Raw genomic sequence first — 14,879 nt, forward strand, 5'->3', positions numbered from 1 at the left:
TGGAGTGGGATCTCTTGCAGTCTCTGCACCATTACATAATGTATCTTATAGTAATGGTGTCAAAGATTGAGGGACCAGACAACGACCCTCAAGTGAAAACCTCCCAAATGTTGAAGGATCCATATAAGCTGTGTAACATGTCATCAGACAGCCTATGCTGCAATCTTGTTTTCTGACAGACTCCCAGCTCCCCACTGTTCTTTTCCATTACTTTCGCCACCCTCTTCTGTAGACAGTGCATCAGTTTAATAAGATTTTTAGCAAAATTATCTTCACTTCCGGAGTTTTCAGAAAAAGGAACAGAAAGGCAGTCTGAGTCACCAGCAATCTGTTAAACTTTTTTTTTCTGGCAGCAACAGTTATGTGATGATGGATAGTTCCCTAGGATGGTGCTTTCAAGCCCCCTGTTGTATTTTAAATAAGCTGTTTCATATCTGGCCTAACAAACACAGAAAGTGCCAATTTGTCTTTAAACAGGGTTTTATAGCAGAGCTTCTACAGAGAAGTGTGTTTTTATCGATTAGAACTAAGGAATGGTCGTATGTATGCTCTTCTTATTACGGATTTCACTAATTCATTGTCCTCTGTGTCACTTGCTTTGCTATCGGGAGCTTTCTTTAGGGCATCACCCTGACTTGATATATATATATTTTTTTTTTTTGGTTTGGGTTTGTTATTTACTGCACCAGCCGCATATACTTAATTTTTGTGCACATCAATTATATCCTTCCTTTTTAAGATGGTATATAAATGTCGGGGTAGAGACTCCCTTAGCCTTTAGAGACACTTTGGAGAAGTTGCACCTGATACTTTCTGTGATTACTTAAAAAAAACTTTTTCACAAAATAAGTTTTTCAAAGAAAAGTAAAGAACTCCATTAAACAAAAAATGAGCAAAAATAAAATAATCTACCAAGCGTGAAACTACCACAAATCAGCATCGATAAATAAATGAAACCCAAAACGAACAGAAATTACAATAAATAACCGAGTCAAACTCAAAATGACCAGAAATTAACATAAGTTGGGCTAAAAACCCCTATGCCTTCCCAAGGCCAGAACATAATTTGCACTTAACTGAAAAACATATAAATGTCTTTACTTTTAAAACTTTAATAAATCAAATAATATTATAATTTTGATTACTAGATATCAGTATATGTATATTAAACTGACAATGCACATTCATTTGTATTTTTTTCAGTAAAGCGCAAATTATGTTCTGGCCTTGGGAAGGCATAGGGGTTTTGAGCCCAACTTATGTTAATTTCTGCTCGTTTTGAGTGGAAATCACTTTCGACTATTAAAAAGGGCACTAGCCCATTGAATTTCCAATCGAATGAGCCCTTTTCAAGTTTCTATGACAAACATTTCAATATAAACCTTATATGCCCCCAGGGTATAACTTATAACCCTTGCCCTGAAGACTGTGGGGGGGGAGTGTTCTCCTCAAAGGTATAATTTCCTGAACTTTAAACTTCGTGGAACGAAATGGCTATCAAAAACTTTTGATTGGATATGTTTGGGGAAATGGTGGGCGTGGAAGGGGTGTTATTTGCCTTCCAATCACTTTCGACTATTAAAAAGGGCACTAGCCATTTCAATTTCCAAACGAATAAACCCTTTTTGAAGTTTCTACGACGACGCTTTCAGTAAAAACCTTATATGTCCCCAGGGCATAATTTATAACCCTTGCCCTGAGGGCTGTGGGGGAGTGTCCTCCTCAAAAACATCATTTCTATCTGGAAATCCACAACACTGAACAAAATGGTTATATAGAAATTTTGATTGGATGTATTTGAGGAAATGATGGGCGAGAGAGAGCGGCTAGTTGCCTTCGATTCACTTTTGCTTATCAAAAAGGGCACTAGTCCTTTGAATTTTCAGTTTAATAAACCCCTTCTCATGTTTTTACAACAAAGATTTCAATGAAAATTACATGCCCCCAGGGCGTAACTTATAACTCTTCCCATGAAGACTGTGGGGGGATTGTCCTGCTCAAAGGTATAATTTCCTGAACTTTAACTGCGTGGAACAAAATGGCTATCTCAAAATTTTGATTGGATGTGTTTGGGGAAATGGTGGGCGTGGAAAGGGTGTTAGTTACTTTCGAGTATTAAAAAGGGAACTAGCCATTTCAATTTCTAATCGAATGAGCCCTTTTTGAAGTTTCTACGACAATGCGTTCAATAAAAACTTTATATACCCCCAGGGCATAACTTACAACCCTTGTCCTGAGGGCTGTGAGGGGGTTGTCATCCTCAAAGACCTAATTCTAGAATTTGAAACTACGTTGAACAAAATGGCTATCTCAAAATTTTGATTGGATGTGTTTGGGGAAAAGGTGGGCGTGAAAGGGGGGTTAGTTACCGTGCAATCACTTTCATCTATTGGAAAGGGCACTAGCCCTATGAATTTCTAATCTAATGAGCCTTTTTTGAAGTTTCTAGGACAACGCCTTCTATAAAAACCTTATATGCCCCCTGGACATAACCTACAACCCTTGGAGGGAAATTGGACGGCAACTTGGCCCCCTCCCTCGCTCATTTTTTTTCAAAGTAACCCAATCAAAATTTTGAGATAGCCATTTTGTTCAGCATAGTCGAAAATCTAATAAATAAGTCTTTGAGGATAATAAATATGTCATATAAGGAAAACCTTATATGCCCCCAGGGCATAACCTACAACCCTTGCCCCGAGGGTTGTGGGGGAGTGTCCTTCTTAAAAACATATACACTCAAGAATTGAAGTTAGGTTAATCGTAATGAAATATACCGAACTATGATGAAAAATGTAAAAGTTTAGTGCCAAAATTATGGAAACTGCAAAAAAGAATTATGGAAGGGGGACCCAGACCGCATTATATTTAAGACGTAACCAATACTAACTAAAACAACAACCAAATATCTAATTGAAATATAGCTACAAAATAGTTTCCTACCGAACCAAGGCTAATCAAACAGTTCGTTGTAACGAACAGTAAGTAAGGAGCGACCCGGCTCAATAGTAACCGAAACTCTAAAAACCGGAATTTTATACCCATAGATACATCAATAGAATGAGATTTTTATGCTGATTTTAAATATATAGGTTTTATCAAGTTTAGTTCTGCCCATCAAAAGTTACGAGCCTGAGAACAATTGTCTTATTTTCGAAAAAAAGGGGAAACACCCCCTAAAGTTATAGATCTTTAATGAAAATTACAACCATCGGATTCAGCGTATCAGAAAACCCTACTGCGGAAGTTTCAACCTCCTATCTGCAAAAATGTGGAATTTTTGTATTTTGTTTTGTCAGAAGAAAGATCACGGATGCGCGTTTATTTGTTTTATTTCCCCAGGGGTGATCGTATCGATCCAGTAGTCCTAGAATATCGTAAGAGGGCTCATTTGAACTGAAATTAAAAGTTCTTGTACCCTTTTTAAGTGACAAAAAAAAATTGGAGGGCAACTTGGCCTCCTTCCTCGCACATTTTTTTTTTCAAACTAACCCAATCAAAATTTTGAGATAGTCATTTTGTTCAGCATCGTCGAAAATATAATAAATATGTCATTGAGGATAATAAATATGTCATATAAGGAAAACCTTATATGCCCCTGGGCATAACTTACAACCCTTGCCCCGAGGGTTGTGGGGGAGTGTCCTCCTCAAAAAAATATTTTCTATCTGGAAATCAACTACGCTGAACAAAATGGCTATCTCAAAATTTTGATTGGATGTATTTTCGACATAACACCTTTAAATTAGGTGTTGTTTTCTTAGACCACTGCAAATAGAAGAAATTGAAGGTTTTGCTACTTCACTGGTAATTTATTCTACATTTGGGCAAGACTAAACAAGAAAATTTACATCAAGAACTTTTAATGAACTTTGTCAATGAACTCCCTCTGACGATAATCTTGTGAATCATCCGGAAGTTCATTATTTTGTGAATGACCCGAAAAGTTATTTATTATGTTCTATACAAATATGCTAGTTTCAATTTTATCATTTTAGTATTTCTACTGAAGACGGACGCTGTATATGTGACCGAAATATCTGGACTTTTGTACCTTTTTTTTTCACTGTCTAAATAAATGGATTTATCCCCATTTGAAAGTTTATTTGTTCGTTTGATTGGGTGTGTGTGGGGAAATGATGGGTGTGGGGGGCTAGGTGTCATCCAATTGCTTTCGACTATTAAAAAGGGCACTAGCCCTTTGAATTTCCAATTAAATTAGCCTGTCTTGAAGTTTGTATTACAAGGCCTTCTATAAAAAACGTTATATGCCCCCAAGGCATAACTTAAAACCCTTGCCCCGAGGGTTGTAGGGGAGTGTCCTCCTCAAAAACATTATTTCTATCTGGAAATAAACTACGCTGAACAAAATGGCTATCGCAAAATTTTGATTGGATGTGTTTGGGGGAATGATGGGTGTGGGGGGTGCTTGTTGTCCTCCAATCAATTTAGACTGTCAAAAAGGGTACTAGCTCTTTGAATTTCCAATTGAATGGGCCTTTTTGAAGTTTCTATGACAACGCCTTCTTCATAAACCTTATATGCTCCTATGGCATAACTTACACCCCCTGCTCTGAGGGTTGTGGGGGAGTGTCCTCCTTAAAAAGATATTTTCTTTCTGGAAATCAAATACGCTGAACAAAATGGCTATCTCAAAATTTTGATTGGATGTGTTTGGGGGAATGATGGGCGTGGGGGGGGGGGTAGTTTCCCGCCAATCACTTTCGACTATTAAAAAGGGCACTAGCCCTTTGAATTTCCAGTCGAATGATTCTTTATTGAAGTTTCTACGACAACGCCTTCTATAAAAACCTTATATGCCCCCAGGGCATAAATTAAAACCCTTGCTCCGAGGGTTGTGGGGGAGTGTCCTCCTCAAAAAGATAATTTTTATCCGGGAACTACGCTGAACAAAATGGCTATCTCAAAATTTTGATTGGATGTGTTTGGGGGACTGATGGGCGAGGGGGGAGGGGGCTATTTGCCCTCCAATCACTTTCGACTATTAAAAAGGGCATTAGCCCTTTGAATTTCCAATCGAATGAGCCTTTTTGGAAGTTTCTACGACAACGCCTTCTATAAAAACCTTATATGCCCCCAGGGCATAACTTAAAACCCCTGCCCCGTGGGTTGTGGGCGAGTGTCCTCCTCAAAAACATATTTTCTATCTGGAAATCAACTACGCTGAACAAAATTGCTATCTCAAAATTTTAATTGGATGTGTTTGGGAAAATAATGATTGTGGGGGGGCCTGGTTACCCTCCAATCACTTTCGACTATTAAAAAGGGCACTAGCCACTTCAATTTCCAATCGAATGAGCCCTTTTCGAAGTTTCTACGACAACTCCTTCGATACGAAGTGCCCGAGTTTGGAGAAAAAAAAAACAGATTGTGCCAACATCGTTCTTTACTTAGGCAGCGCTAGCGCGCTGCCTATGATGCCTTTTTCCACATGGGATACCCAGAGAGATACCTTAGAAGTTTTACTTGGAATGTCCAAAATGTCATCAGAAGATGACATCATGCTTTTCTTAGCACACAGGTTGATTTTATGATTTTTTACAAATTTAGAAGCACCTTCCCGTAGCCTACCATTTTAAAAATTGCACCTCAACCCAAATATCTGACCTCTTTCACCTCACTGGCATAAATAGGGGGAAAGGGACGAATTGCCTCCTGAGCAGGTTTGTTGGCACAATAAGCCAAGAAAATCTGTCTGCTTATAAAAGCAAAATGACATATCCCAACTACGGTTTCATAACAATTTAGACCATTTGAAGCACAATATTAATTTTTACGGGAATTTGCTTGTCTATAATTGGTATTTATGAGACAGATATGTGAAATAATTCACCGCTTAGTGTTATTTTTTTTTATTTCTTGTCTTGTATGGTAAAAAATACTGTGTTGACCGGAAGATTAATACCCTACTAAATGAGAAAAGTATATCAGCATTTTATAAGAATTTGGCCCTTCTGGAAAATCAGCTTGTTTCGACTCTAGGCTTTTGCCTTGAAAGTGTTTCTACTGATTTTATTCAGGGATGATTTCAGTGACATGAGAAAAGGTATATTTGGCCATCTTGTTATGTTAATGCAATATAGATTTTCTAGCGAAAACATTTATTTCAGCTGGAGAAGACTTCAATACATATACATTGCTCTCTGACTAAGCATTTAAGAGAATTTGCAAATTAATAATCAGTATTTATCATGTGTAGGTCAGAATGGTAATCGTAGCAAGTCAATGTGATTTAGCAGCATAAATTTCATAAAAACAGTTAAATTAAAGTTCTCGCGGCTGAAGGTGCAAATTATTTTCCATGTAATGTAGGAGACAGAGGCCCTACCAATAGAACCAGGATATACAATAATAAGGGGTTTGTTTGTATCCTGCTTTTCCTGGACAGTAACTGTGCAACTTTCCTGCTCAGTATGTGTCGAATAAGAGAGTCATACTTACTCCCGCCATTTACCCGTGCCGCAGCCATTTAAACATTTGCCTCTCAATTACTTGGACTATCTGTCTTGACTTTTCTTTTTCTACAATTAGCCATGTCTTGATGCAACTTACTGCAAAATACTTGATAACCTCAATTCAAAAGGTGTGGGTCAAGCTCTGCGGAAATATTCTGGAGCACACAAAAAAATTCCTCTTGGAGATATGTTAATTCCTAGTAGCCTATATAGTTCTATTTGACCCATTGCTCTTGTTTTAGGTGACAATATGAGTACATCAACAAGTATTTCGTCCTCACTATTTGTGGAAAGTGATCTACACGACTCCCATCTATCTACTTTGGCAGTGCCTTTAAATGTGTCACTTCAGTCTACATACCAATCCAAGCGTAAATCCTCTTTCAAAATGTTAGACTTAAATCGAAAAAGAAGATTAGATCAGAATGAGTCTGGTAAGTAGCAATCTTCTATTAATTTTGCAATCGGTTGTATAAACATCATATTCAGAAGGACATACATAATTTTAGAACTACTATATTGGTCGTAAATACAAATAATACAGAAAAAGATGAAAATTTACTTCAGGATTACCTCAATTTAAAGGTCAACCAAATAAAATTTGACTTTTTATGTAATATGCATAAATATGTTATAGATATAAACCATTCACCATCTCTTCAGATTTGTCTTCAAAATATGACCTACAACAGGTATCAAATTAAGCATATTCAAGTCACGTAAAAACATCTTAAAACACTATTTTTCTACTGTTTCTACTTTATTTTCTACTCCCTTTAGATTTGTCTTCAAAATGATATTCTACAATAGGAATCAAATTAAGCCTATTCAAGTCACGTAAAAACATCTTAAAACACTTTATTTTTTCTACTGTAAGACACTCCTAAAGAGTTTTGTTTCTACTCTAAAAAGATCATGCACTATTTAGCGTTTTCAGTAGAGTATTACTTTTTCAAGATTCCGCCAATATAAGTAAGTATCGTGAGTCGGATTATTTGATATGCTAAGAAGCAGTAATTTTGGTTTGTTTCGATTTTGCTCGTCACTTCCATCTGAAAAACTTTGTTATTATAAATTAATTTTTGCTGATGTACATAACATCAGAAGGTTTTTTTAAATTGATATACTTTTAATGGTATTTTTGGTTTAAGCAATTTGATCCAGCTAGAAGAAATTGACTTAAAAATTCTTTAGTTAGATTTCACCAAATTTGTCATATACAAGACATATGCACGACTGTGGCCATATGTTGTGTATCTGTTTTCTTCTACCTTTGATTAGAATTAGCATCATTGGTCCTGGTGTTTCTGGGAACTTATGCCCCTCATTCAGCTCTGATTACTAGTAATGAATGATATCCACATTTTACCCCATTCTGCCCTCTTGATTCCACTTTGTAGTCCATCCCAACAGGATATCCAATTCTCAAGCCTAAACTTGCAATTCCCATAATCAAGAACTTTGTGGTTCCCATATGACCAACGTAACCGTTATTTCTCTATGAACCAAGATATTCGATAATGGGCAGATTATTTAATCTGTATCTCAACTATTACTCAAATTAAAAAAAAAAGTTTAAGGAAAGTTTTTTAGATCAAAATAAAGGAAGATAATAGAATCTAAAATGAGCAGAAATAACTCAAAAATGAAACAGCAATAAATCACCTAGTGTATGAGTTGAGTGACGTCTCAGTATTTAGCTTTTAGGAAGTTGTCGGTCCAACTTTTATTTATTGCAGATGAGATAAGCGTGAGATGAGATAAGTTTTAAGTTTTAACTATTTTTAATTTATATTTGTTTTGGTTAATTTGTTTTTTGCGTTAATATCTGTCCATTCATTCATTGAAATTCGTTTCGTTTTGCTCTAAGCATGGTTTACTGCCTGCCTCTACCTGTTCGTTTCATGTTTTAATATTGCTTTTTGCTTTTCTTTTGGACATTCTTTTAATTTTTTTTTTTTTTTTATTATAGCCTACAGATAATCTTTATAAGAATGTTTTTTTTAAATTACTGTCAGTTTTCTAATGCTCTTACTTTTATCATCTGCTAGTTGCTGTAATATTTGATTTTTTTTTTTTTGGAAACTTACTTTGCTTAAGAACTAAAATGTTGGATTGTGATTAAAAAATTTCCAAGTTTGTATACCGTATTCGATTAGACCAACTATAAAGGTGAAATAACTGAATAAGAAAACTAGTAAGTGGTCAGAAACCAGCATTATATTTTGAGGTGCCTGTCTGGAGTTTCAATCGGCTCGGGACCACTGGACTTCAGACTATGCAACCACTCGTTGAAAGTCAAACAGTATTTCTGAATATTTGTTTTGGTTTTGGACTTCTGTACTGGTATGCTAGCCTCAGATTTGTAATCAGCACCTTCAGAAATCGTCAGATACCAACTTTGGTGAAAATCAAAAACTATTTCTGAAATATTTACGTGATAAGTTGGTATTTTATGGTTTTCTATTTCAATATTAGCCTCAGATTCGTCATCAATAATCAGTTAAATTCTTATTTACCAGCTTTGGAGAAAATCAAACGCCTCTGGGAGATGAGTACTTAGTTCAGGACAATCATCTTGATCAAAGGATGCGAGAGACCAACCTTCGGGTCATTGGCCAAAATGGGTCAAAGATTAAATTTACTCTGGGTGGGGCTTTACCTCAGGGCCTCACATTCGATAGATTGTAAGTCCTTTGACGTGAATATGTTAAGCTTCGCATTAAGGGACTATTTGCCTTATATTTTACTATTGTCCCTGGGACTGTATGTATCATGTCGCCCCTGGAGGCACTTTTTATACCCCTTAACTGTTCTGATTTAAATGTTAAGAGGCAGATGGGTTGTTGAAAGCGCGTGAGGTTGGCTTTTGATTGTTTTAGCCTTAAAAGGGGTGTTAGAACTATTAATCTGTAATCTAAGGAGCTCTACCGAGTTTCCACTACCATCTGTTCTAGATAAAAAATGAAATAAAAAAACCTTGAAGACCCATCAATCTTTGTAAACAATATTACGTTGGCTATGATAATCCAAACTAGTTTTATTGACAAAAAAGGGCTTAGTGCGGAGTTGTAGATGAATTCAGTAATATGTTACTTATCAAAGTTACAGTTTTCTCAGACACCTGTTTTATATTTAGGTCAGTAATATGTCTTTTAGTTAAATGAACCTAAAAAGTTTTGACACGTTTCAGCACACAAAAAAAAATAATCAAGACTGCAAAAAATACCAAGAAAGTAGATCTTTTATGTTAATTTCTTTCATTACTAATTTTTTTTTTCGTAACTCACTGAAACATTTTTGAGTGTTGATTTTGTTACTACAGTAATTCTATAAACAATGGGAGAATAATCTCCCAGCTTGTATGAATAGCTGCTTCTCCTAGCAAAGTATTACTGTTCAACATTTTCTCAAGCAAGAAAAGAATGGTTGTTGTGGCCCTTGTCCCTTCCTTTTTCACCCGTGTTAACCATTCTTATATAGTTTATCCTTTTACTCTATTCTATCTATCATAATAGTCTGATTTCATTCTATCATAATAGTCTGAGCCCTTCGGTGTTTTTTCTTGACTGTTTTAACAGGCTGAGAAAGCGTTTTGCTATTGTGCCTGACTCTCCAAATATCAAGAAATAGCCCTCAATATCTTTCATCTTCGGAATTAAATTGGACCATATTTGTAATTAGCGAGATTATTGAAATTCAAATCCTTAAGTTCAGAAACAAAATTGGAAAGTTTTAATTTTGCCTTCTAACATTATGTTCAAGAAAAAATTATTTACACCCTTCGTTTGGGCATCGCAATATGGACTTCTTTTTTCTGCAGGGAGGGGGTTGTGAATCCCACATTCTTAATTGAGTGTTGTTTTTTTGGTGTGTTCAGGAAAATCGTTTTTAGATTTTTAGTTTGGGAAGTGTGTTGATCCCTTGATAACACAAAGTTATCAACATCTTTGCCGATCAGTTTGTGTACTTTAGTGTTGAACTTTTTAGGCTTTCGCCTCTGGAGTCTATTGATGACGCCATAGCCGTAATTTAATAGGGTTTACCATTTTTGTTAATGATGAGGGAGAAAAAGGAATGCGCGCCCCTTTGTCAAAGTGGAAATGTGTGTCCGTTTTACTAAAGGGGGGTTTTGCAACTCCAAATGCTGAAGAATTCTTGAAAACTTTATGATAAGTTATATTGTATGGTGTGGGGTTCCTTTTAACATTATTTTCTTTTTAATTATTTTATATTTATTTTAATCGATGATTAATTTATGTTTTTGCTTTTTCAGCCGAGAGCAGTGCAAACGTAAGTAGAAGCCCCAGTGTTTTCACTGAAGATTCAGATCTTGGTACTAACTGGGATCTCGGTGCCAAAAGGGCTCGCTTAAGTTTATGGACATCTGCATCTCACGGAAAGGTATTATCTGTTCTTAATTAATCCAAAAAACTTTTTGCACAAAATAAGTTTTTGAAAAAAAAGTAAAGAACTCCTATAAACCAAAAATAGAATCAAATAATCCACCTGGCATACAACTACCACAAATCAGTATCAATAAATAAGTGAAACCCAAAACAAACAGAAATTAAAATAAGTCAAACTCAACACGAGTAGAAATTAATCTGAGTAGGGTTCTAAACCCTATATTTTCTTAAAGCCAGAATATAATTTGTGCTTTACTGAAAAAAAAATCAAATGAATTTACCGAAAAAAAATGTGCATTGTCAGTTTAATATACATATGCTGATTTTCATTCCTTAAAATCTTAATTAATTTTTGTTTTCTGAAAGTTATAAGTCAAAACATTAAAAAAAGAATTTTTTTTTCAGTAAAGTACAAATTATATTTTGGCTTTTGGAAAGCATAGGGTTTAGAACCCTACTCAGATTCATTTATTTACTGATACTGATTTGCGGTAATTGTATGCTTGGTAGATTATTTGATTTTATTTTTGTTCATTTTTGGTTTAATGGAGTTCTTTACTTTTTTTGAAAAGCTTATTTTGTGAAAGAAATTATTTTGGTTAATTTCTGTTCGTTTTTTATTGACTTAGTCGTTTTCAGGGGGAAAGACTGAATCTGTTTTGAAGTTAAACTACCATCCCTTCCATAAAAACCTTTAATACCCCCTGGGCATAACTTACAACTCTTACCCCTAATTTTTGGGGTTCTTTTCAACCCCAAAAGTCTTGTTATATGATATTTAGACTATTTTGAATAGAATGGCTATCTCAAAATTTCTATTAGTTTTACGCCAACACTTTCTATATGACATAATATGCCCCCAGGGCATAACATATAACCTTAGCCCTGACGGCTGTTGGGAGCTGTCATACTCAAAAACATAATTTCCGGACCCTTCAACTACGTTCAATAAATTTGCTATATCAAAATGTTAATCATAAGTGTTTAGGAAAATGAAGGGTATGGGGGGGGGGGGATTCGCCCTTCGATCGCCTTTGACTGTTATTATGGACACTAGCCCTCTCAATTCCCAATTGAATGAGTCCTTCTTGAAGTTTATACAACAACGCTGGCAAAGACCTAATTTCCAGAACTTTCAACTACGTTGAACAAAATGCCTGTCTCAAATTTTGATTGAATGTGTTTGGGGAAATGCTAGGCTTGAGAGGGGCGTTAGTTGCCTTCCAATCACTTTCGACTATTGAATATGGCACTAGTGCTTTCAATTCCCAATCGAATGAGTCCTTTTTGAAGTTTCTACGACAACGCTTTCTATAAAACCTTATATGCCCCCAGGGAATAACTTACAACCCTTGCGCTGAGGATTGTGGGGGTAGTGTCATCCTCAAAGACATAATTTCCGGACTTTTCAACTACGTTGAACAAAATGGCTATCTCAAAATTTTTATTGGATGTTCTCGGGGAAATGGTTGGCGTGGGAGGGGTGTTAGTTTTCCTCTAATCCCTTTTGACTATTAAAAAAGGCACTAGCCCTTCGGAGTTTTCGATGTTTCTATTACAACGCTCTATCAAAACCTTAAATGTCTCCAGGGTATAACTTACAACCCTTGACATGAGGGGTGTTGTGGGGGGGGGGTGATCATCCTCAAAGACATATAATCCAGAACTTTCAACTACGTTGAAAAAAATGGCTATCTCAAAGTTTTGATTGGTTTTGTTTGGGGAAATGGTGGGCGTGAGAGGGTGGTTAGTTGCTCTCCAATCAGTTTCAACTAGCCTATCAAAAAGGGCACTAGCCCTTTCAATTTCCAATTGAATGAGCCTTTTTTGAAGTCTGTACGACAACATTTTCTATAAAATACCTTATATGCCCCCAGGGCATAACTTACGACCTTAGCCCTAAGGGCTCTGGGGGAAGTGTTATCCTCAAAGACCTAATTTCCAGAACTTTCATCTACGTTGAACAAAATGGCTATCTCAAAATTTTGATTGGATGTGTTTTAGGAAGTGGTGAGCTTGAGAGGGGGGCTAGTTGCCCTCCAATCACTTTCGACTAGTAAAAAGGGCACTAGCCCTTTCAATTTCCAATCGAATGAACCTTTTTTGAAGTCTACGAAAACGCTTTTTATAAAAACCTTATATGCCCCCAGGTCTTAACTTACAACCCTTGTCTTGGGGGGTTTATGGGGTTTGTCATCCTCAAAATCATAATTTCCAGAACTTTCAACTACATTGAACAAAATGGCTATCTCAAAATTTTAATTGAATGTGTTTGGGGAAAAGATGGGCGTGAGAGGGGGGTTAGTTGATCTCCATTCACTTTCGACTATTAAAAAGGGCACTAGTTCTTTCAGTTTCCAATTAAATGAGCCCTTTTTGAAGTTTCTACGACAACACTTTCTATAAAAAACCTTATATGCCCCGGGGGCATAACTTATAACCCTTACCCTGATGGCTGTGGGGGGGGGGGTTCATCCTCGGGGGTGGTCATCCTCAAAATCATAATTTCTATCTGGAAATCAATTACGCTGAACAAAATGGCAAATTTTGATTGGATGTGTTTTGGGAAAACGTGGGCGTAAGAGGGGGGTTAGTTTGTATAAGAACATTAGAGAACATCTAAGCTCTGCAACAAAGCACACGTTGGGAGGAAAAAATACGAATATTTCCCAATCCCCTCCAATCTCATTCTTCAAATTTGATTCTTGGTTTTTGGCTCATCAATGATGTTTTGTAAAACACAGCTCTTGGAGTCTCCCTTGCAGACAACTCAATTCAGATCTTACTCCCTGCTCCCTCCAATTCAATTTCCACTTCTTTCAAATATTTTCTTATCACCTCTTTCCATCCCATTTGAGGAAGCCCTGGCTGAAGCCTTGTGGGACCAAATTTTCGAACTTTTCAGTAGAGGTTCTTCAGGTCAATATTGATGAGGGATTTACCAACTTAAATCTCATGTTTCGGAAGAATATATTTGAACTAAGCATGTAATATAGATGCTAAGGGTATTATAGGTCCCATCTTATTTTAGAAATATTTTTTATTGTGGAATAGACGGCAAAATTCACGTGGTTACCTTCAAAGGTGGAAGGAATGGGAGGCATCCCCCTGGAGGAGTATTTGTCTTACTGACCCCCCTCTCTCTCTTTCTTTCTCTCTCCCTCTCTCTCTCTCCCCCCCCCCCCACCTTGAGCTACTACTTAGATATCACGATCTTATTTTTGGAATTTCAGACCATCCCCTTAAAAAAGGCATTTTTTCAGGGTTAATTTTCGAAACAGTACAATGCAGAAGTAATATGATGAAATTTTAGCGTAGGGCCCCCACATGTATAGGATACAGTTACCTGTACCAATGCGAACCGAAACCCTAAAAAAATGAACCGTGATAATTTAAGAGAAAAATATATATATTACAGATGTGCCTTTTCAGGGTTGATTTTCGAGATTGTACGATGCAAAAGTAATCTGCTGAAACTTTAGCATAACACCCCCCCCCCCTCATGCATAGGATTAAGTTACACATATCAATAGAAAACGAAACATTAAGAATTGAATTTTTGATATCATTATACACATAAAATATTCACTTTTTATGCTTATATCAAATATGGAAAATTCGTTAATTTTTATTTCATCTATAAAAAGTTGTTACCGTACGAACTTTCCCTAATTTAAGGCCGGAAAGGATCAAGAAAGGAAAGGAGATTCTCTGTAGAAAAGGATCGAGGGCAAAAAGTAAAAAGCATGCCCCTGCGCCTTAGACTCACCCTTTCAAGTGTCTCTGTTGTTAAAGTGAACATGGGTTAGATACAAGAAAAACTGTTCAAATTATAGCCAGTAATACATTAAAAATCAAAAGTGAAAGCGAACATAAATTATTTTATATAAGACGGAAGCTGCCGCCATTTCGGTGGCGACATCATTCTTTTACAACCAACTCGAAAATAAAATGTTTAACACCATTCTTTTTATAGCCAAATAAAAATGAAAATGGA

General features: G+C 36.2%; 1 protein-coding gene across 1 annotated transcript in view; it reads left to right on the plus strand.

Moving 5' to 3' along the window:
- LOC148947776 (uncharacterized) overlaps positions 1-14,879 on the plus strand; it is an 83,064-nt gene that overhangs the window by 15,560 nt on the left and 52,625 nt on the right. Inside the window, exons 3-4 of the mRNA XM_089095430.1 lie at positions 6,716-6,907; positions 10,750-10,877. Of these exons, the coding sequence (XP_088951556.1) occupies positions 6,716-6,907; positions 10,750-10,877 (320 nt within the window). The remainder of the gene's footprint in view (positions 1-6,715; positions 6,908-10,749; positions 10,878-14,879) is intronic.

Source organism: Artemia sp. Qi Xiang Cuo, chromosome 10 (genome assembly GCF_049724085.1).
Source record: "Artemia sp. Qi Xiang Cuo chromosome 10, ASM4972408v1, whole genome shotgun sequence".
NCBI lineage: Eukaryota > Metazoa > Arthropoda > Branchiopoda > Anostraca > Artemiidae > Artemia > Artemia sp. Qi Xiang Cuo.